At 40.8% G+C, this 22,629-nt stretch overlaps 1 protein-coding gene across 5 annotated transcripts in view; it reads left to right on the forward strand.

Annotated features, from left to right (window-relative positions):
• The window catches only part of Kif13a (kinesin family member 13A), a 160,018-nt gene extending 139,855 nt beyond the window's left edge, over positions 1-20,163 (forward strand). For 2 of the 5 annotated variants that reach the window (XM_048348412.1, XM_048348411.1), the window contains 7 exons: positions 309-554; positions 2,041-2,118; positions 4,774-4,821; positions 5,805-5,916; positions 7,534-7,685; positions 8,222-8,326; positions 15,187-16,442. In XM_048348412.1, the coding sequence (XP_048204369.1) occupies positions 309-554; positions 2,041-2,118; positions 4,774-4,821; positions 5,805-5,916; positions 7,534-7,685; positions 8,222-8,326; positions 15,187-16,080 (1,635 nt within the window). In that variant the 3' untranslated portion in view covers positions 16,081-16,442. Of the gene's footprint in view, positions 1-308; positions 555-2,040; positions 2,119-4,773; positions 4,822-5,804; positions 5,917-7,533; positions 7,686-8,221; positions 8,327-15,186; positions 16,443-18,588 lie in introns of those variants that run through there. The other 3 variants (XM_048348415.1, XM_048348414.1, XM_048348413.1) reach the window with 2 other exon arrangements.
• Positions 20,164-22,629: the final 2,466 nt, after the last annotated feature.

The following is a 22,629-nucleotide window of genomic DNA, read 5'->3' on the forward strand; positions in this document are numbered from 1 at the left end:
CTGTCAGCAAAACCCCTCCCCCAGGGTTGTTCTGACGGTCTCCAGAAGGACTGGTGAAACCTGGAGAGGCAAAGCAAGCCCACAGAGGGGAGAAAACAGCACCCCACGTGCCACATGTTCCCACACAAGAGCTGACCATTATCGTCCCTCAGGAAAGGAGACACAGGGTCCCAAGTTCAGTTTGTTTTCCTGTTTCATTGATGCTTAAATAAGTCTATATTAAGAACGGCAGTCATTTATAAAATGCCGTAACAGTTTATAAACTTAGATTTGTCAGGTAACTTAATCCAGCTTTCCTTTCCTGCCAGAGTTTTACTCAGAGTTTGAAGAGGAGGATATCATTGAAAAATATCTTCTATTCCTGCGGTGTCACGTATGAAATAGTTTCCAATATACCAAAGGCCACTGAGGAGATTGAGGATCGGGAAACACTGGCTCTCCTGGCAGCACGGAGTGAAAATGAGGGCACGTTAGATGGGGAGACGTACATCGAGAAGTACACGCGGGGCGTGTTGCATGTGGAGAACATTCTAAGCCTTGAACGGCTCCGACAGGCAAGTGACTGACCAGGGGGCCTGAAGGATGTGATCACCAGCCCTCCCCCTTAGCACGCACATGCGCACGCACACACACACACACACACACACACACACACACATTGGACAAAGATGTATTTGTTCACCATTTACCTCTCTTAAGTCGTTTGGAAAAGGGGTGCTTGAATAGCAATTTGCTAAAAAACAAAATAGTGCCAAAAATAAAAATAATAGAGAGCATTTATTGAATACTTCCTACCTTGACAGGGGCTGTGGCTCAGTCATTTAGATGCATTGTTTCATTGAGTGATCAACAGGAATGTACTGTTGTGATCTCCAATTTCGAATGAGAAAATTCAGGCTGAGAGCAGTTATTTAGCCAACTTGCTCAGGTTTCACAGTTGGGGCAGTTGAACACCCACATAGATTTACCATGTATTTAACCATTTATTTTCCCTAGCCCTCTAATATTTACACTCAGCTTAACTTTAGTGATACTCCATTAAGATGGAAATAGTAACACACAGTGTTGGGGCTGTCAGACCAGATTTGCCCTGAGCTCACTCCCCAGAGGAGCAGGGGTTGCCATGACAGACAGTAAGTGTTGATTCACAGGAGTGCATCTGTCACCAAAATCTTCTCTTAATGGAAATCCTACCAGAATGGATACATGAGTAAAATTCAAATAACATAAAACTTCCTTTCCCCTGCATACTTGCATGAAAAAGTAATTCCCAGCATATATATGTATATGTACATATATATATGTACATATATATATATATATATCTTCTACTGAGAAGCTTTTTGGCTTTGTTTTGAAATATGTTTTTGATTGGGGGGTGGGGAACGTGGAGCCAGGTGCTGGTGGCTCAGGGCTGTAATCCTAGCTACTCAGGAGGCTAAGATCTGAGGATTACAGTTCAAAGCCACTCTGGGCAGTAAAGTCTGTGAGACTCTCATCTCCAGTCAGCCACCAGAAAAACCAGAAGTGGCACTGTGGCTCAATGTGCTAGCATTGAGTGAAAAAGCTCAAGGACAGCATCTAGGCCCTGAGTTAAAGCACCACAAACAACCGAAAAAAGTAACCAAAAAAAAATGTAGTCACAACCAACTACTGGTGGCTCATTCCTGTTAGCCAAGCTACTCGGGAGATTGAGACCTGAGGACCACAGTTCAAAGCCTGCCTGGGCAGGAAAGTCTGTGAGACTCTTACCTCCAGTTAACCACCCAAAACACATAAGAAGAACTGTGGCCCAAGTGGCAGAGCATTAGTTTGAGCAAAATAAAGCTCAAGGATAACATCCAGGCCCTGAGTTCAAGCCCTGGGACTGGTACACATATACAAAAATGAGTCACATTAAGATTTGGGTCTTACACATAGACTTTTTTGGGGGTATATGCATTATTGAGGTGATTTATCATTATTCTACAAATAAACATGTTTCTCTTATAGTCAGATAAGAAAATAGTAAGTATTATGTTGGAATTGTTATGTTTACAGGCTGTCACAGTCAAAGAAGCACTTTCCACCAAAGCTCGGCACATTCGCAGGAGCCTCAGCACACCAAATGTCCACAATGTAAGTACAGCACCATATACAGCAAGTGCACAAGTACCCCTGCATTTATATGTGCTGTCTCAGACTGTGGGATTGGAGCCCTAGAGGGATATTGACCCATTGGCAATACCACCTATGAGGTTGGAGTAAAGTTGGCAACCCAAAGTGTCCAGCCTACTTCTCTGTACCCCTGAAGAGGTGACCATTTTTATTGTGGTTATGATTTTTTTGGGAAGGGGGAAAGATTTGTATTTTAGACATTCATACAAGAATAAGGATAACATTTTTTAATGCTTTAGAGGTAACCAACCTCTTATGTAAGCAAAACTTAAATGTTACCTCTACAGTTACAAACTTTTCTTTCATAAATAAAACTTGATTACATTCTGAAACCAATAAATTAAGGCTAGGAAATCATAACATTGAATCAAAATATGAATCAAAAGGGAACATACAACCTTGTAAAATATGCTATATATCTGAAAAAAATTGTTTTAAGCTAAAAAATTATTGTAATATGTCAAGCAAAGAAGGAAGTAAATATTACAATAGACATATACTAAATTCAAATAATATTTGAACTAACATAGCTGAAGCAAAAGAACCAACAAAACTGAAAAGCAGGTTGTCTGAAGACTGGTCAAATTGACTTGACTTTTAGTTTAGATTAATTGAGGGTTAAAAGACAACATAAGAGCAGATAACTATTATTGGGGCTATAAGGAAGTATAGCTATAAAAAGAATAGACACTGAGACAGGTGAGTGAACCATGAATATCATGCCATTACATGTAAAAATTTAAACAAGATGGAAATTTCCTGCAAAAATTCCATCAGGAGGAAACAGGAACATAATTATTGCACACACACTCACAAAAAGGCCTCATAATAAATAATGATTTTGTTAATTGTTGGGACTATATAGGATCAAAAAACTTTTAACACGTGAGCTTAAACTTACAAATTCCAGATTTTGTGGGATTTTATGAGTTTACCCTAGAATTTCTATGGAAAAGCAGAGTTGAAGCCTAAATATTTTATTTATAGCCCAGATATTCTATGCCCTAGATGTGTGTATTCTACAGATTTTTGGTGGGGGAGGGGGGATGGGGTTGGTCATGGGGCCTGACCTCAAGGCTTGGCGTTGTCCCTGAGCTTGTGGGCTCAAGGCTAGCATTCTAACCACTTTGAGCCACAGTGCCACTTCCAGTTTTCTGGGGTTAATTGAAGATTAGAGTCTCAGGAACTTTCCTTCACCCTTGATCCTCACATCTCAGACTCCTTAGTAGCTTGTATTACAGATATGAGCCACTGTTGCCCAACTAGAGATTCTTTTTTTTTTTTTTTTTAAGCCAGTCCCGGGCCTTGGACTCAGGGCCTGAGCACTGTCCCTGGCTTCTTTTTGCTCAAGGCTAGCACTCTGCCACTTGAGTCACAGTGCCACTTCTGGCCATTTTCTGTATATGTGGTGCTGGGGAATCAAACCCAGGGCTTCAAGTATACGAGGCAAGCGCTCTTGCCACTAGGCCATATCCCCAGCCCTAGAGATTCTTACTGCTACACAAATTATATGTAGACCTAAAATATACAGGCAGAGCTCTGAGGATCACAGTTTTGGTTTTGTTTTGTTTTGTTTGCCAGTCCTGGGGCTTGGACTCAGGGCTTGAGCACTGTCCCTGGCTTCCTTTTGCTCAAGGCTAGCACTCGGCCACTTGAGCCACAGCGCCACTTCTGGCCATTTTCTACATATGTGGTGCTGGGGAATTGAACCCAGGGCTTCATGTATACTAGGCAAGCACTCTTGCCAGTAGGCTATATTCCCAGTCCAGGATCACAGTTTTAAATCAGTGTTGGCTAGAAAGTTCATGAGAATCTTATCTCCAGTTAAGCACAAAAAGCCAAAAGTGGAACTGTAGCTCTAGTGGTAGAGCACTAGCCTAGCCTTGAGCAGAAAAGCTCAAGGACAACACCCAGGCCTTTAGTTCAGGCCCAGGACCAGCAACTCCCTCCAAAAATAAAATAAAATAAAAACTAAAGGATACTAATTTGAAGGATGCATCCAGAGTGATGCTTAAGAGACAGGGAAAAAATTATTTCATCATATTTTGTCTTGAGTTTTGAGACCATGTCTCTCTCTGTGTAGCCCAGACTGCCCTTGAACTCATGGTCTTCCTGCCTTAGCCTCCTGCTTTCTGGGATTGCAGGCCTACACCTGCCCAGCTTCATTGTATTTCATAATTGGAAAAATAATTAGAAGCAGCTTAAATACCTACCAATATGAAAATGAGACCAAAAAAATTATACTATAGAAGACTATGTGAGATAGCATTTATGAGGTATAAAAGGTTGCAGAATAACATGTTATTGTTTATGAGCATATTCACATGCAATTACATAAAATGTTGTATGGAGGTAATAACCCCCAATTTGAGGGTAGTAATTATTCTTGGGGAGCTAAGAAAGAAGGGAGAAGATCATGCTGGCTTCGGCCGTATCTATGCCTTATATTTCCTTATATAAAAAGGAAATTGTGGACAGGGGCATGGCTTAAATTGTAGAATACTTGCCTTGCCAGTCCAAGGCCTTGAATTCAAACTCCATTACTGCCAAAAGAACAGGAAATAAAAGAATGTCAAACATATAACCTATACTGATAAAACTGCTTGCCTCCTACAGGTCTCTTCTAGTCGAGCAGACCTTTCTGGCTTTGAAGAAGATGACAAGGTATGTACGAGTAGGCTGGGTTACCAGCAGAACCAAGTTCTTAAAATTATAATCTGTGCTTTACATTTTTTGATTCTGTCCTCCAGAAATTTAAAATCTAGTCATAAGAGACAGCCAACCTGTAAGAAGTTGAAGTAAGGTTGAAATAAGCTCAAATAATATACAAGACCTTTCTCTTCTCAGTACCCTCAATGTCTTGTGCCGATTTGGAATTTTTAAATCTCTTTTAAAACTTTTAAATTGGAAAATTTTGTCTCAATAATCTGTGATTACTCTATATGTAATCATACTACCAATTTGTCTGGCAGAGTCCCAGCTTCTGTTGTTACCCAGGCAAAATTATTAATAGAACTGTTTCACTCTCAGAAGCATTTCAAGGTAGGCACTGGTGGCTCACGCCTGTAATTTTAGTTACTCAGGAAGCTGAGATCTGAGGTTTGTGGTTCAAACCTAGCCCAGGGAAGGGAAGTCTATGAGACTTTTATCTCCAATTAAACACCAGAAAACCAGAAGTGGAGCTGTGGCTCAAAGAGTGCTACCCTTGAGTGAAAGAGCTCAGGGACAGTGCCCAGGCACTAAGTTCAAGCCCCACCACTGACAAAAAAAAAAAAAAAGTGTTTCAATTTGGTCTTTAAATTACCCAGTCACCCTAGATGTGTACCAAATTGACCAAATTAACTCCCTGTGGGACAGATGAAGGTGAATGGGACCACATGGGAGTTCAAAAGTAGACTTCACTGTGCTTGTAATAGTTTTATTAAATCCTGAGGAAATACAATAAAATATCAACATTTATTCACTCAGGGTTTCCCCTTGGCTATGATGGCTATTATACTTAACACTTTTCTATGTGTTTCAAACATTGCATCGTAAAAATAAAGAAGGGCATACACAGCCATTAAAAAATAGAAGAAAATCAAGTCTTGGCTTCTTTTTTTATTTTAGTGACTGCATCACAGTTAACCCATATTTCTCCCTTGTAGGGTTGGTCGGAGAACCAGTTAGACATGTCTGACTACAGCTCTAGTTACCAAGATGTAGCATGTTATGGAACTTTACCCAGGGATTCACCTCGAAGGAGCAAAGAAGGCAGTGGTGAGATTGTGATTGCAATGATTTTTAATTACTTAGGAATGGCATGAAAAAAATGTCTTTCATAGATAGCATATACTGAGATATAAAGCTGAAATTCTAGGTGGTTAGATGATCTTAAAATTCACTTACTAGACTTCTTTTTGTATCCATCCTATTGAATAATAGTGCTTTTTTTTTTTTTGGTTGAACCTGGAAGGCCTCACATAGTATTAGTCTCTACCACTGAGCTGCAGCCTTAGCCCAACAATATACCACTTTATGTGTATAGCTTTAGATTTCCCAAAATGGTGTTCATTGCAACATGTTGTAAGTTTGAAGTCATTTTTGAGACACTCCATTCTTACCTCATTTTTCCCTACAAAGGAATATCCACCTCTGTCATGTTTCTGTACTCAAAGGAATGTTGAAGATAACATGAATCTGGTTCAAAAGTGACGCCAGAAGTGAGTTTGGTCAGTGGCAAAATTACCTAAATGCAGCCTCCCAATGTCTCAAGGGGACATCCTTCTCTAAAAATGTAAATCATCTTATACTGTGTATTTTCACCTACTAAGTGTCATTGTTACAAGAAATGGGAAGAAAATAAATAAGGGAGAAAGGGGCCAAACAAGGCAAAAAAAAAAAAAAAAAAGAAAAGAAAAAGACAACAAGCAAGCAAGAATTAGCTTTCCTCAGATAGAGCGAGGTGTCCTGAAGAAAACAGGAAATTATGTGAAAGTGTGTGTGTGTGTGTGTGTGTGTATTCATTCATTGAGTGTACTTATTGAGCCTCTGTTTGATATTTTAAAATGTAACTGTGGAAATTAGAAATAGATGATATAGGAAGCAAAATATCTGACTATGATATATTGGAATGCATGTAGAGATTTGGCAAAACAGCACGAACTAAAATTGGTTTGGTAAGTACTCCTCAATTTTCAAAAGAGGGTAGAAAATGATCACTTCCAGTTTTTCTTACTCTCGCCTTTAGTAATGCCATATGATTGTACAGACTCATGTTTCTTTTTGCCAAAATACATCTCAGTGCTTAACAACTTTTAGGTTGTGTATTCCATATTATACCAGACCCTACTGTGGGATGGTATTCTAGCCCAGTTTCTATTGCATGACAAAATACCTGAGGGTAAGCAAAAGAAGAGTTTATTTTGGCTCTGAGTTTCACAAGTTTCAGTCCAGGACCAGCTGATTCCATTGCTTTGGGCCTGAGGATGTCACTGTAGCAGGGATGTGTGGTAGGGGGTGGCTTTTCATCTAGTAGCAGTCAGGAGCAAAAAGAGGAAGAGGAGAAACCAGGAACAAGATACTCTTTCTGAAGACAAGTCTCCCAGTTCTACCCACTTCCACCATTTCTTTCCCATCTCCTAATCCATTCATCTGTGAACTCACCAATGGAATCATCCACTGATGAAGTTAATGCCCTCATAATCCAATCACTTCATAGCACAACCAGCTGAGGATTGAGCCTTCAACATAAGAGCTTTTGGGGACATTTTATATCATTTTATACCCTATCATTTTATACCCTATCAACAGTGATTATTATCAAGCTTCTTGGGTGCTGGTGGAAAAAAAAAATGCTCTGTTACCTGTACACTCACACCTCTTTGTCTTTCTCAGGTTGTACATCAGAGAATCCTCATGCCTTAACGGTCAGCCCTTTTAAAGCATTCTCCCCTCAGCCGCCAAAGTTTTTCAAACCCCTAATGCCTGTAAAAGAGGAGCATAAGAAAAGGATTGCTCTTGAAGCACGACCTCTGCTAAGCCAAGAGGTAAATGCCTGGCTAGTCTGTATGGTGTGAAACAGGATGAATTGGTGTCTGCAGAGAAGGCCGTTTGCAGTCGCAAGTGGAATGCTGCTTGCAGACAAGAGTGGCTTATCACTCACTCCGTGGCTCCTGTTTTTGGATACCTCTTTCTCAAGCACATAGGATGAGGTTGAAGTTTTTGGTGGTTGTTATTGCTGTGGTTTTACTCCTTTGTGTCAAAGGCTTTTCAAAAAATACATATATAAAATCTTTCAAATGAGAAAGAGATGTCCTCTAGCTGTTTTGAAAATACTAAAACCTTTGATTCATTTTTTTTTAAAGAAATCTTTATTCTTTGTTGTTGTTGTTTTTTTGCCACCAAATCTGTCTAGTCCTGTCAGTCCTGTTCATCAGTAGTTCTGGCCTGCAGAATGGGCTGCTGCATTACCCATGTGTAACAGACTTAGTGCCTTGCTTGTCTAACGTGCATGGACTTAGTAGGTACTTCAGCTGTCGTCATCTTTTGTGTGTGATGCATTTGTGTGTCTTAACCTTTGCAGAGCATGTCTCCACCTCAGGCACATAACCCTGGCTGCATTGTACCCTCAGGAAGCAATGGCAGCAGCATGCCAGTAGAACACAGTAGCAAACGTGAGAAGAAGATTGTAAGTTCTGGAACCATTTCTGTCATATTGCCTGGTGGTGGGTTTAAAGCCCTTTCACAGATTCTTCCAAATGCTTTAGAAGAAATTAAGATGTGTTGAGTCGTTTGCATGAATATGGCTGTGACCTGTGATTTTTTTTTTCCAAGTGTTCATTCTATTTTTTTTTTACATTTATTTTTGCTTAATATAATTTTGCTTAGCTAAAAGGGAATACACTTTGATGATTCTGGTCTTTAATTAAGAAAAGTGTAAAGAGATCACTTTTAACTAATACTGAAATCTTTCTAATACGCCTATACATATGACCCAGATTCTGAAGTTAATCTACCTAGAGGAATTGCACTTACTTGGAGTAAGTAAATCCTGCATTTAGCTGTGGATATGTTTGAAAGCTTTTTTTGTATTGTCTGATGCTACTGCCAAGATAATTCTGTAGTTTGTAGCTGCTCGGTAGTTTGTCGCCACCTATCACAACCATCATCCTTCTAGCTCAGGTCCCTTTTATTAGTTAGCTGGAAAAAATACATACCAATCTGTTGTTCTCAGTCTTGCTTTCAGGATGGCTTATCTCTGTTCTACCACCAGTAGGTTGAAACCCTACCTGCAAAACTTCATTCCCTAGTATGTGCTTTTTAAATCAACATATTTGAAATAAAGCTTTTGGAGCAGTTAGGACAAGCAGTTCAATTTATCCATTTAATAACCTCATTTAAAAATTTTTGAGAGGGGCTGGGAATATGGCCTAGTGGCAAGAGTGCTTGCCTCGTATACATGAGGCCCTGGGTTCGATTCCTCAGCACCACATATACAGAAAATGGCCAGAAGTGGCACTGTGGCTCAAGTGGCAGAGTGCCTTGAGCAAAAAAGAAGCCAGGGACAGTGCTCAGGCCCTGAGTTCACCGCCTAGGACTGGCCAAAAAAAAAAAAAAAAATTTTTTTTTGAGAGCTTGTATATTTTCCCAGTCCAGAAGAATTTCCTAGTTTTGTCTGTGTCCCCTCTCCTGTGGCTTCCTGATGCTTGAAAAAAATAAAAAATAAAACCAGCCTCTGATGAGAGGCGGCTTCATGATGCTTATGGCTGCATATGTTCTTCTGTGTTTGGCAGAGTGCAGAGGGTTTCATTTCCAGCTAGGTTGTATCAGATCGATCCCATGGGCTCCTTAGTGTGAGATCCCTTAGCAGCTCCAGAATTCGTAGCTGTTGCTCACCCGTGTGAACACCATTTGCAGATCAATCCTGACCTGCAGCTAACCACTCACCTGCATGTTGTTGGGCTGCTAATAGATCTTAAGAAACAGTGTTCCTGAGCCAGGCATTGGTGGCTCCTGCTTGTAATCCCAGCTACTGAGGAGGTTGAGTTTGAAGCTAGCCTGTGCAGACAAATTTGAGGGACTCTTTTATCTCTGATCAACCATCAAAAAGCTAGAAGTGGAGCTATAGCTCAGTAGATGGTGGAGAGCAAAAAGCTAACTAAGAGCATCGAGGCCCTGATCAAGCCCTAGTACCTGCATATCCATCCACAACCACCACCAGCACCAGCACCACCATCCCCCCACACACACACACAAAAAAAAGAAATGCTGTTCCTAACACAAAGAAGAAAGGTATTCTTTTCCCTTTTTTCTGTCCCTCTGGGTTCTCCCTGTTCTGTTCTGAAGCCTTTGTCCTGCTTTGTGATGGAGATGAGGATATAAAACCTTCTTCATCTTCCCCCTCATCTCTGAATCATAACTGTTTGTCATTTACCCTACCACCTCTTGTCCTGTTAATAGGGCTCTGGGGTGGGCTTGGCAGTCAGATGGCTGTTCAGTTAGCTCTTATATTGTCTGGCTCTATGTCTGATGGTCATGACTCTTCCCTGGTATGCAGACACAAAACTTTAACCTATCAGAACAATCCATTTTTTCTACAATACATCCAGGGACTGCCAGATGCCCCTGGGACTTATGCCACAGATAGGACACAGTTCATTTTTTTTTTAACATTTCTTTAAGTGGCTTAACATAAAACTCAGCTCATCTATACAGTATATGATAGTACCAGATTCTCATGATCCAAGAAATTTTAAGCAGCAGTTAAACTTTGTAATGAAATGTACCCTAAAATACACTAAGTATGGTTTGATGATACTCTTTCTTGCTGGGGTCTGACTTGAGAGAAGTGCTTCCAATCTCCTTCGAAAGCCAGCTTTCTAAGCACTCCTCTCAGACTACTGACTATGCTGTTTAATTGACTCCATGGAGAGTCTTCCAGGGTGCTCTGGTCGAGTTTAAGTGTACTGTTAGTTTGACTTGAGATTTTAGTTTGTCTGTTGGAAGCTTTAGTTTTATTTTCACATTATGAATTTATGTAAACTCTTTCTTTGATACAAATTCATTTTTTTCTCTGGTATTTGGGGGGAAAAAACCAGACAATCAGAGTCAGACTAATAGAACTACGGTCATTCTTAGAAGCACTAATATCCACACACTTTTAGTTGTTTGTTGCTTGCTTGTTTTTGCTTTGGTCCTGGGGCTTGAACTCAGGACCTGGGCACTGTCCCTGAACTTTTTTGCTCAAGGCTAGCACTCTGCCACTTGAGCTACAGTTTCACTTCTAGCTTTTTTTTTTTTTTTTTTTTTAATGCTTAATTGAAGATAAGAGTCTCTGAAACCAGGTGCTGGTAGCTCACACCTGTAATCCTAGCTACTCAGGGGGCTGAGATCTGAGAATTTACTAAGGTTCAAGCCTGGGAAGACAAGTCCATGAGACTCTTATCTCCAGTTAACCAGCAAAAAGCTGAAAGTTGAGCTGTTGCTTAAGCGGTAGAGCACCAGCCCTGAATGAAAAAGCCAAACAAGAGCTCAAAACAAAGTCTCGCGGGCTGGGAATGTGGCTTACTATTAGAGTGCTTGCCTACGCATGCATGCAGAAAAAGCCGGAAGTGGCGCTGTGGCTCAAGAGGTAGAGTGCTAGCCTTGAGCAAAATGAAGCCAGGGACAGTGCTCAGGCCCTGAGTCCCCAAGCCCCAGGATTGGGGGGGGGGGGGGCGGAGCTGGGGGGAAGAAGAATAATGTCTCACGTTCAAGCCCCAGTACTGGTCACATACACACGCACAAAAATATATTGTAAGCTGAGACTGGTGGCTCACACCTGTAACCCTAGCTACTCAGAAGGTTGAGATATGAAGATTGAGGTTCAAAGCCAGCGCCATCAGGAAAGCTATGAGGCTCTTACCTCCACAAAACACCAGAAGTAGAGCTGTAGCTCAAGTGGTAGAGTACTAGCCTTGAGCACAAAAGCTCAGGGACAATGTCCAGGCCAAGAGTTCAAGCCCCAGGCCTGGGGAGGTGCGGAAACACTGGAGGAATGTGCTTAGTTTCATGTGCTCTAAGATACAGTGATTAATGGTGCTTCTGGTATATTGAAAAAAAAAAAATCTAACCTAACTCTCTCCTCTACTTGCATTTTTAATTCAATTAAATCCTTTTTTTCCCCTTTATTTCTGAAGGTAATAATTCAGTAAACTTTCTTAAATGCTAGAAGATGTTTAACTTTCACTCAGTTTTCTTTTAAAAATGTTTTATTGTTATGTACAGAGGGGTTACAGTTTTGTAAGTCAGGTAAAGAGTACATTTCTTTTTGGACTATGTCACTCCTTCCCTCACTCCTAGTTTTCCCCCTCACATCCCATGCACAAGTCAGTTTGTTGTTTTTTTCCTAGACTAAATTGTTCCTGAGTCCTTTAGTATTTCCTTGGTGGTGCCTGGAACATTTTCCCCCTTTTGAAGTTCAAGATGTGTTCTGCTCCTTATTTAAACTTATTTAACTTCCCAAAGTTCCTTCAGTTTTGCTAAGGTCATTCTAATGGCCTCAAAAAGTAATTTATTTTAACTAGTTTGATAATTTTTCCCTATTTTTACTCTTTAAATTCATATTTGAATGTTTCATTTAGGAAAACTATATTTTAGGATGAAAGGGCTTGCCTTGATTTTGAGAAGAAATAACCGAGGCATAAACAGGTCCCCCAGATCATTGATTCTTACCTGCAAATTTGGTTTGTTTCTTGCAACAGATAAACTTGGGTCTGGAGAATTGCATTATTTTGCCAGCTTATGTCAAAAGGAAATGCAACAGATACAAATGCTTTAAACTTCATTCTAAGAAGGATGAATCTCGGAAGAGCAGGCAGTGGGTACAGATTCAGACACTTCTTTCCAGTGAATCTGTTCCTTTACCAACATTCCCACACTAACCCGAGGAAAGAATACTCAGTCCCATTTACCTTCAGTTTTTTTCAGCCAGGATCTTACTGGATAGCCCAAGATGGCCTGGGAACTCTGAATGCTCCTTTCTAGCCTCATTGAGTGTCTAGATTACAGGCCTGTGTGGCCTTATCAAGCTTCTACGTACAATTTTGTTTTTATTGTATTTGTGGTGTGGGGAATCAAACCTGTGCCTTGTATAAGCACTCTACCTGAGAGCTACACTCCCAGCCACCACCTACTTTCTTTTTTTTCTTTTAAGTTTTTATTATAAAACTGATGTACAGAGAGGTTACAGTTTCATACGTTAGGCATTGGATACATTTCTTGTACTGTTTGTTACCTTGTCCCTCATACCTCCCCACCTACTTTCTTTAAAAAAAAAAAAAAAGAGGAAGAAAAAGAGTATTACTTAATTTGTAAAGCAGCTAAAGATAAGATAGTGAGATTATGAATGTTCCTAAAGATTTTTGGTTTGCTACCAAAAATCATCCTTCAATAACCAAGGAATTAAGATTATTGATTTCTTGAAAGACTTCATACATTCACTTTGATTTCTTTGGTTGGAACTGCAAATTGAATCTAGGGACTTGGATATGGTAATAACTATGTGCTTTATCACTGGGCCATACTCTCAGCCTTGAATATATTTTTAAAACTGTTACCTTATTTTTATTGTGTGTGCCAGTCCTGGGGCTGTCTCTGAGTTTTTGCTCAAAGCTAATACTCTACCACTTGAGCCACAGCTCCACTTCTGCCCTTTGGGCAATTAATTGGAGATGAGAGTCTCACAGACTTTCCTGCACAAGCTGGCTTCAAACTGTGTGATCCTCAGATCTCAGCCTCCTGAGCAGCTAAGATTACAGGAATGAGCTACCATGCCTGGCTTTGAAGAGTTAGTCAGCATCAAATGAGTGCTCACAGTATGACAGATTCCATATAAACTAGGCCTCTTATATTATTTTTTATACTGAGCATCAGTAAAGATAATAAAAGCTGTTTTTGAGCATCCTCTGGGAGGCCAAGGAAAGAAAGTATGAACATAAGATTGGACAGATGGCCAAATACCAATGGCTCATGCCTGTAATCCTAGCTACTCTGGAGGCTGAGATCTGAGATCAGGATTCAAAGCCAACTCTTATCTCCAGTTAACTACCAAAAAGCTAGACGTGGAGCTGTGGCCCAAGGGGTAGAGTGCTAGCCTTGAGCAAAAAATCTCAGGGATAGTGTCCAGGCCCTGATATCAATCTCTAGAACTTGAGCACAAGCACCCACGTGCACGAGTATACACACCCACAGAACAGCTCATTTGTAAACAGCCATCTGTCACTTTGTGATGATTGCTGTCTCTCACATGTCATCCTCCCTTCTCTCCCCACCCCTTCCTGCTCTCGGATTGCAACCTTAATGACTAAGGCTTTGGTTCTGCATTTTTACAGTCTCTTAGTCCTTATAATTGTACAAGTATTTTAAGTAGCTTGTCTGTCAAACCAGATGACTGGTGGGGAAAAACCTAAATACTTCTGAAGTTGTAAGTTCTGCTTCAAATGAGACGTATACCCATCCAAGCAGAATTCAAAAGCAAGGGCTCAAGTCTTAACTCACTGAGAGAGGGACCATATCTCTTTCAACTTACCACCAATTCTCCAGAAATCCTCAGGCAATTTTAAAATCAGATCTAAAAAGCAATGTTTGGGCTGGAAGCATAGCTAAAGTGGTAAATTGCTTGGACTAGCATGTGTGAGGCCCTGAGTTCAATACTCAGTAAATGGCAGTCTTCGTAATGTTCCTTTGTGAGGCTAATTTAAAATAATGAGATATAACATTTATTTTTATTTGAACATAAAACACCAACATGTTTTACAATGTTTTCTACCAAATCTTTTAAAATATCATTCACTTTGATGAGATTGATAAAACACCAACCACTTTTGCATACTTAGCAATCTTTACAAAGTTCCAAAACTACCTAAATGAGAATTTCATTTGAACTTACTACCTATAATCCTCATTTTCTAGCCAAATTCATGCTCCTAAATCATTATTAATATTTTTCCTTGTTACAGTGTTTAGTGTAATACTACGAATAAGGGTTGAAACTGTGTTCTTTGCCTCCTTTCTGCTGTAGTGATTTATATGTTACTGCTCCCTCCCCTCACAAAGCAGTTCAGAAACTTCTCACAGGATACCTTTATTGTCATACCTTGTTCCCAAGGTGAAGATTTCAAGACCAAATGCAGGAGTGGTTGTTCTGATTCTAGCTTTCCTTCTGCTCACTTATAAGGACAAAAGAGAATACACCATGAGTAACCAAGAAAAAGCCCATTGTAAACCATTCCTTTTCATAAACCAAAGAAGGAAAGGTTTCTCATTAACTTGAAGTGAGTGTAGAAGAAAATAAGTGCCTTTATATTAGGTTTTATGTTCATACAGCTCAGAGAATAGAATACTCATGTCTACAATAGGTGACAAGATTTGATCAAACTTGGGGTGGGGAGGAGAGGAAAAATTGAAGATGTGAGTGTGAGAGCTTTTCATAATGAAGTAGCTAAAACTTGTCAAACTAATACTGTTTCCACAAAGAGTTAGTGACTGAAGTTTGCTTCTTTCCTCTAGGACTCTGAGGAGGAAGAAAATGAGCTGGAAGCTATTAACCGGAAGCTGATAAGTTCCCAGCCTTACGTACCCGTGGAGTTTGCTGACTTCAGTGTTTACAACGCCAGCTTGGAGAACAGGGAATGGTTTTCTTCTAAAGTAGACCTGACAAACTCACGGGTCTTGGAGAAGGAAGTGTCTCGTAGCCCTACCACCAGCAGTATTACCAGTGGCTACTTTTCCCACAGTGCCTCCAATGCCACTCTGTCTGACATGGCGGTCCCTTCTAGTGATAGCTCAGACCAGCTCACCATTCAGACAAAGGAGCCAGACTCCAGTGAGCACCCTGGGCCCTCGCTTGTGCATGATTTCAGACCATCCACAAGCAAAGAGTTGATGGAGGAAGAAAAAGGCTTGGAAAAAGATAAAATCATTGTGGTGCCACCCAAGGAAAACAGTGCCTTAGCCAAAGGGAGCACTTCATCCCCGAGCACCCCTGAAAAAAACTCTAAAGTGATTTGCAGGACTAGTTCACATTCAGCACTAGATGCCTGCCCCAGCAAAAATGGCCAACCGGCCAGAGACTTCTGTCCGAGGGAGGTGACAGTAGAACATACCACAAACATCCTGGAGGATCATTCCTTCACAGAGTTCATGGGTGTGTCAGATGGAAAAGATTTTGATGGTCTGACAGATTCTTCTTCTGGACAGCCATCCGGTAGGATAAATCTTCCAAGTAAAGCAGACAGTGAGAGTGCCCCCGGTGGGCCACAGGACGATGGACAGCTGCCTAACAAGTTAGAGAATAACCAGGTAATAAATGTCAGAGACAGCCCACCGGGTTCTGGGTTCTCAGTGAGCATGTCTAATTGTACGCCTACCCTGAGAGGTCCTTCACCGCAGGAAACTTCGTAGGGAAGATAAACCCACTGGGGAGCAAGCTCTCAACCTATGCAGGTCATTCCCTGTGGAAGAGCAGATCTGCTTTGGGAACAATGAAATATATAGGACCAATGGATTTTTTTTAATTGGCATATTGAAATTATGTTGAATTAAACATTCAGATGGCTAAGGATCATTTAACCTCATGTTAATTCTCTGGTGGCTTTGGCCCATCTCCAAATCATCTGGTAGCATCTACCATGTGATTTAGTTTGTTTATCCTTTGATTACTATATCCTGTTTTACTTTTGTATGAGTAAGAAAGAGGAAAAACTCTGGGCTGTGGGTGTCGCTCAGTGGTAGATCATTGGTCCTAGATTCCATTCCCAGCACTGGAAAAGAAAAAACAAATCACACTAGCAACTGTAAGAAAATAAGTAATTTGGTGAAAAAGTGTGTTTCAGGAAGGAATAGGCAAATTTCCTGAGCAATTGAAGTTTGGGTTTTGGCTGTTATCCAGATTGGCTTATAATATTATTTAATTTCCATATTGGAACAAAATAGGTTTTTGCTATATAAAAACAATGAATTATGTGAACAAGAGATTATCAGCTTCTAAGGAATCTGTTTCTAAGCACTGCCATTTCTTTCTGTTCACATTTCCTCCCTCCCCCCACCCTGTTCTTGGTCCCATACCTGTATAAATCATAGGCATGCCATAGCTTGGCAAAACATTGAGTGAACCCAACCAGACAGAAGCTTAGTAAAGGATGTCATAGCTATGGTACCTCTCCAACTGTTTGCTGAGGAAGTTATTCGTCATAGGAGTTCCCAAGCTTCCCTACATCCCTTCTTTCCATATTAGCCTTTAACATGTTTGTGTATAGTCATTTACGCAGCATACTCAAATAAGCACCAACCACTAACCAGTGATCTCTTACAGGTTAAAAAAAAAAAAAGAACAGCTTTTCTCTCCTCATAAGAATAATAAAGCTACTGGGCACCAGTGGCTCATACCTATAATCCTAGCTATTCAGGAGACTGAGATCTGAGGATTCAGGTTCAAAGCCAACATGGGCAGAAAAGTCTATGAGACTCTTATCTCCAATTAACCATCAAAAAGCCAGAAATGGAGCTGTGGCTCAAGTGGTAGAAGACTAGTCTAGCCTTGAGCACACACACACACACACCTTCAGGGACAGTGCCTAGGCCCTGAGTTTAAACCCCCGGATTGGCATACATCCACAAAATAACAGTGCTGCTAGATTCTTGTGACTCGGGCCTGTAATCCTAGCTGCTCAAGAGGCTGAGATCTGAGGATTAGTTTGAAGCTAGACTGGGCAGGAAAGTCCATGAGACTTTTATCTTTAACCCCAAAAGCCAGAAATTAAGCGTGTGTGTGTGTGTGTGTGTGTGTGTGTGTGTGTGTGTGTGTGTGTGTATGGGAGGATCTAGCTCAACATGTGTAAGGTCCCAGGTTCAATCCCTAGCATCATATTAAAAAAGAAAGCCATTCACTACTCCAATTTGTTCTTGCAAGCAAAACATTTTTTTCCCCTATTTATCTTGAAATAAAATCTGGATTGGGTTTTCTTCTAAACCCTCAGTATGCCACAGACTCACTGGGGAATGATGAGAAAGGTGCCCTGCAAAAAATCAAATTCCAGGGCTGGGAATATGGCCTACTGGTAGAGTGCTCACTTCGTATACATGAAGCCCTGGGTTTGATTCCTCAGCACCACATATATAGAAAAAGCCAGAAGTGGCGCTGTGGCTCAAGTGTTAGAGTGCTAGCCTTGAGCAAAAAGAAGCCAGGGACAGTGCTCAGGCCCTGAGTTCAAGCCCCAGGACTGGCAAAAAAAAAAAAAATTAGATTCCCAGGAATTATACCACCCTTCAGTGTTATACCACCCTTAAGTGGAAGAGGGGAAATAAGGTTTTCATACCACCCCCCCACCCCACCCCCCCAGGATAAAGTAAGGAAAAGTGGAGTGTCTAAGAATCTTTCTGAGAAGATGGGCCACAGAGGGAAGGGATGTCACAACCCTACTTGCCTAGATTCTTGAGAACCCAACAAATACTGTCTCCCTTTCAGAAGATCTTGCAATGGTGTGTCGCGGACAAAACAGCTTATCTTAAAAGTGGATTCTTTGGCAATGTTTGTTGTACCAAGATAAATAGGATTATGGGGATTTTTATTTCTTTGCTTTAGTTTTTTGGGGTTGTTTTTGTTTGCCTTTTTATCACATTAGTGTTTTGTTATTTGCAGTGATAGGGTTTGAATGCTAGGCAAGCACATTTGTTCTAACAGTATTAAAGTCTATTTGAGAACCCTTTAAATACTAAAATTTGATTTTAGTGACATAGAGCATGGATCACTTCATAGGAGCTTCATCTTTGGCCTTAAGATTTTCCCTTGTGTGCTGTGGATTCCATTAGAAATCCAGTCCAACAGGTCCCTTCAGACAGAGGCCCCTCAGGGGTGGGCCCCTTGTAGAGGCAGGGACAAGGAGCTTGGACTCACCAGCCTCTGCATTCCAGGGGAGCACAGCCACACGGTGAGAGGCAGCAAACGTGCCCAGGCGTGGCCACAGCTCAACAGTTCTGCTCACCTGGTCATCATGGGAAAGCACCAGCTCCGTCTTACAGCTTGCTGCAATCCAGCCTGACCTCAGACCAGCACGGGGAGCCCTGTGCCTCCCCACCCCCGCCAGCGAAGCAGCACTTTGCTTCTGGGGTGACTTGCAGCCTCGGCTTTTTCCAGAAAGCAAGAGAACTGAAATCCTGGATCAAACTAAGTGACAGTATTTTTGTTTGCACTTACTACACATCCCCATGGTGTAGAGACCTCTACAAATTCAGACAGACTTTATTCTTGTATAGTTTGAATCAGTTCTTATGGTAGAATCTGAGTCAACACTCTAATTTGTTTTTTTTATAAATAATATATATTATGTATATGAAATGTTTATAGTATGTCTGTTCAGAGACAGGCTGCACATTAAGATGCAGGTAAAAGGATTTGTAGAAAAGTGATAAGGTACTGGACTTTATTACCATTTAACTTGGGCAATTGTTTTTACATGATTAGATGAAAAATATTTTATTGCCTATGGATGAATTTGTAAATCCATCTTTACAGGAAAAGGTTACAGATGCTGTTCTTTATATAACCAAAGAACTTCCATGAGACTGAATGTCTTTGGTGTCCACTCTTGTTTCAGTGAGCATATATATATTTGACTGCAAGTTTGGTGCCATACTTCCCTTGGCTACCAAGCCATGTGCTGCCCTTCTCTGTCCTCTGTTTCCTAAGCACACTGAGAATTCTCCCAGCTATTGTCTTCCACCTGGCCCAACACTTGTCGACTTGACATTGTATTATAACCATTGACATGACTGGGGCTGTCACTCTGGCCCAGTGTTTCCTGTACTTTGATTCAACCCAATTAGGCAGGTGTAATGCAGAGAACAGTATTACTGTAAGCAAACACAAGGAGCACCAATGGTTGGGGTTAGGAACTAGAGGAAGGATGTGTGTGTATGTGTGTGTGTGTGTGTGTGTATTTTGTGATTGATAGATTTAATTGTGGTGTGGTTTTGCTGTTAATTCTGAAAAAAAAAAAAAAGCTGAGAAGATGGCCTGAACTACAGAGTTGAAAGGTTCACCATTTACTGTTTTTGAAGATGGTTGAATACAGATGACCTCGATGTTGTGTCTTCAGTTGTAAGGTTCTCTCCTGTGAGTGGAGACAGTAGATTATGCTTGTTGACATTTGTGCTACAGTACTTTACCTATTCTGTAGATTCTTGTACAATTGGTCTGTACAGATACAGATGTGTCATGAGAGGAAGAGCAAGAGAATGTGCACAGCCTGCTGTATGTACCTTAAGTTCTTTGCATCCGTAAATGAGTCAGATATATTGGAGACTTTATTGAAAAGCTGCTGTTCATGATTTTTTTGTGTATAGTGAACTGACTGTAGTTATTTTACTATTGTCTGTTTTTAAAAAAGAAAAACCTGTAATTTATATCCCCTTTTCAACTTTATTGTATTTAATTGGTACAGATTGGTGTATGTGTGTTTTAGAATACAAATTGTCTAATTCAGATTTGAAAATGTGAGCTGTTTGTCTTTAATAGCCCTACAGTTCAGATTTACTGTATTTGCATATCCCTACAGTATTGAACATTACCAGCTAGTGTTATTTTGTCTTCAGACTCAGGATGTTGCACTTGCTTGGCAAGGGCTTTGCCAGTGAACTACATACCAGCCCACCCGCTAACATTCATTAAGGGCTTGCTGAAGACTAGGCACTATTCCAAACATTTGATACTTACTATCAGTTACTCCCACAGCATGTATATCATAGCATCATTGTTTCAAAGAGTCAACACAAAGAAGCTAGTGAGTTTGGGCAATGGAAGAATTCAGCCCACACTTCTATCAGTCAGTTCTTTCTGTGTTCCACCTGGAGGGGCTGCTACTTGGAAGATGTGGACACCTTACCAAGGACAAGAGAATGTGGCATCCTGTGAGACACAAATCCCACCCCTAAGCAGCATTCTCCAGGGAGTGTTTCTGGAGTAGGTAAAACATAGTGTGATACTATGTCCACAATGCTTAAAATCTTCACAGAAAATAACAGGCCACCGATACCTGTGAAATAGTTTACTGCCAATGTTTTATTTAAAAATGGTAGTATGGCCAGGTGCCGGTGGTTCATACCTTTAATCCTAGCTACTCAGGAGGCTGAGATCTGAGGACTGTGGTTCAAAGCCAGCCCAAGCAGGAAAGGCTATGAGATTCTTATCTCTGACCACCGTAAAACCCAAAGGTGGTACTGTGACTCAAGATGGTGGAGCACTAGCCTTGAGTGAAAGAGCTCAAGGACAGTGCCCAGGCCCTGAGTGTAAGCCCCATGTCTGACAAAAAAGAAGAAAAAAACAAACATGTTATTATTCTGAACTTTCCATGACCTAACCAGCTCTGGATCAAAGTGCCTATGGCCACTTGCAGAGGGGGAAAAATAGAAAGTCGTAAAACTTACTTGAATTTTATTTAAAAAAAAAAAGTCAGCTACTTGACAGTTACATAACAATGACAATTCAAAAACGACAATTTGAAGCCAGTCTGTGCAGGCAAATTCATAAGATTCCTATCTCCTATTAAGTAGAATAAAGTCTTAAGTGGAGATGGAGCCAGTTGAGCCAAAGCAAGAACACACATCCCTGAGTTCCAGCCGCAAGATTCCTATCTCCTATTAAATGGAATAAAGTCTTAAGTGGAGATGGAGCCAGTTGAGCCAAGCAAGAACACACATCCCTGAGTTCCAGCCGCAGTACCAGTACTATTCTTGAAAGAAGAATTTTTGCTGTCTTCTGAACCAAGAGCTACTGCCATCCAGTCATGTAGAAAGGTTTGGCTACTTAGCCTTGAACTTGTATAGTATCGGCAGTGCAGCCCATTTTTGAGATTAAGAAAAAAACAAAAGACCAAAACTGCTAAAATATGTTGCAGTTCCTCTCAGAATATTTTCTGCTCCTAAAAGAAATGCACTGTTCCAACTGTTCCAATGCCAGTAGCTTCTCCCCCAAGTCCTGGATATTACTGCCATCTCTTTCTGGTGGAGAAAATGAATCTAGAAGACTCCATGGGAAGGGCAGACTGCAAGATCTGCCCTTTCACAGAGTGTGAATTGGAGCTGACCGGAGTGAAAGCAAAACCCCTAAGTCTAAATTTAACCTGCTTGTGTTTGTCTCTAATCCTCTGGGTAGAAGGAAAAGAATTACAGACTGAGCGCCACTTAATGGCCATTGTTCCCTGGATACAATGTGCACAACTGAAATGAACCTCCTTGGTGTTATCTTCTCAATGTTCTGGGACACACACAGGCCTCTATGTATGCTTGGGAAAACAAGTTCTTTTTCTAGTTTCCAGTGTTCAAGTGTTCACCGAGTTCCTGCACCTTACATACTGTTCTCACATTCGGGGTCACTGTCATTGTACTGTGAGCTCAATTGGCAACAACAGGCTCCATCTTGGAGCCTGCCTTAGGTTTTCTTAGTCCTCTGAGAAAGGAACTCTTCAATATTTCAGGGACCCTATTGGTAAATATTCTAGGAAGATAATTAATAGAGCAACAAGTGTTGCACCAAATCAAACAAAACAGGTAAGTTTCGAAGTTAGGGTCTCCGGAAGAAGGGAAGGCCAACCAGGAAAAAGAAAAAGCAGTTCAGCTTGGTATTAACAGTATGAACCAACTTGGCTCTGTCATTTTTTGAATGTTTTGAATTATGTAGATTTTAAAACTGATGTTTATAACAGCTGTGCACATTTATTTGAGGCCTTGTTTCCCAAATATCTTCCTGAGTCAAACTATGGAAATGTTCTCAAATTCATTTATTGTCTTTCTAGTCCAGGAGGAGGTAGCAACAGCACAGTGGGTCAATTTTTCCTAGGATTTTTAGTCAAAAGAAAAACACAGCCTTTGTGTAATTGGTTTACTACCCCTCTCTACCCACCAGGTAGTTAACCACAAGTAAGCTTACTTTACAAACAACAGTGTTAAAGTACTTAG

Source organism: Perognathus longimembris, chromosome 6 (genome assembly GCF_023159225.1).
Source record: "Perognathus longimembris pacificus isolate PPM17 chromosome 6, ASM2315922v1, whole genome shotgun sequence".
Lineage (NCBI taxonomy): Eukaryota > Metazoa > Chordata > Mammalia > Rodentia > Heteromyidae > Perognathus > Perognathus longimembris.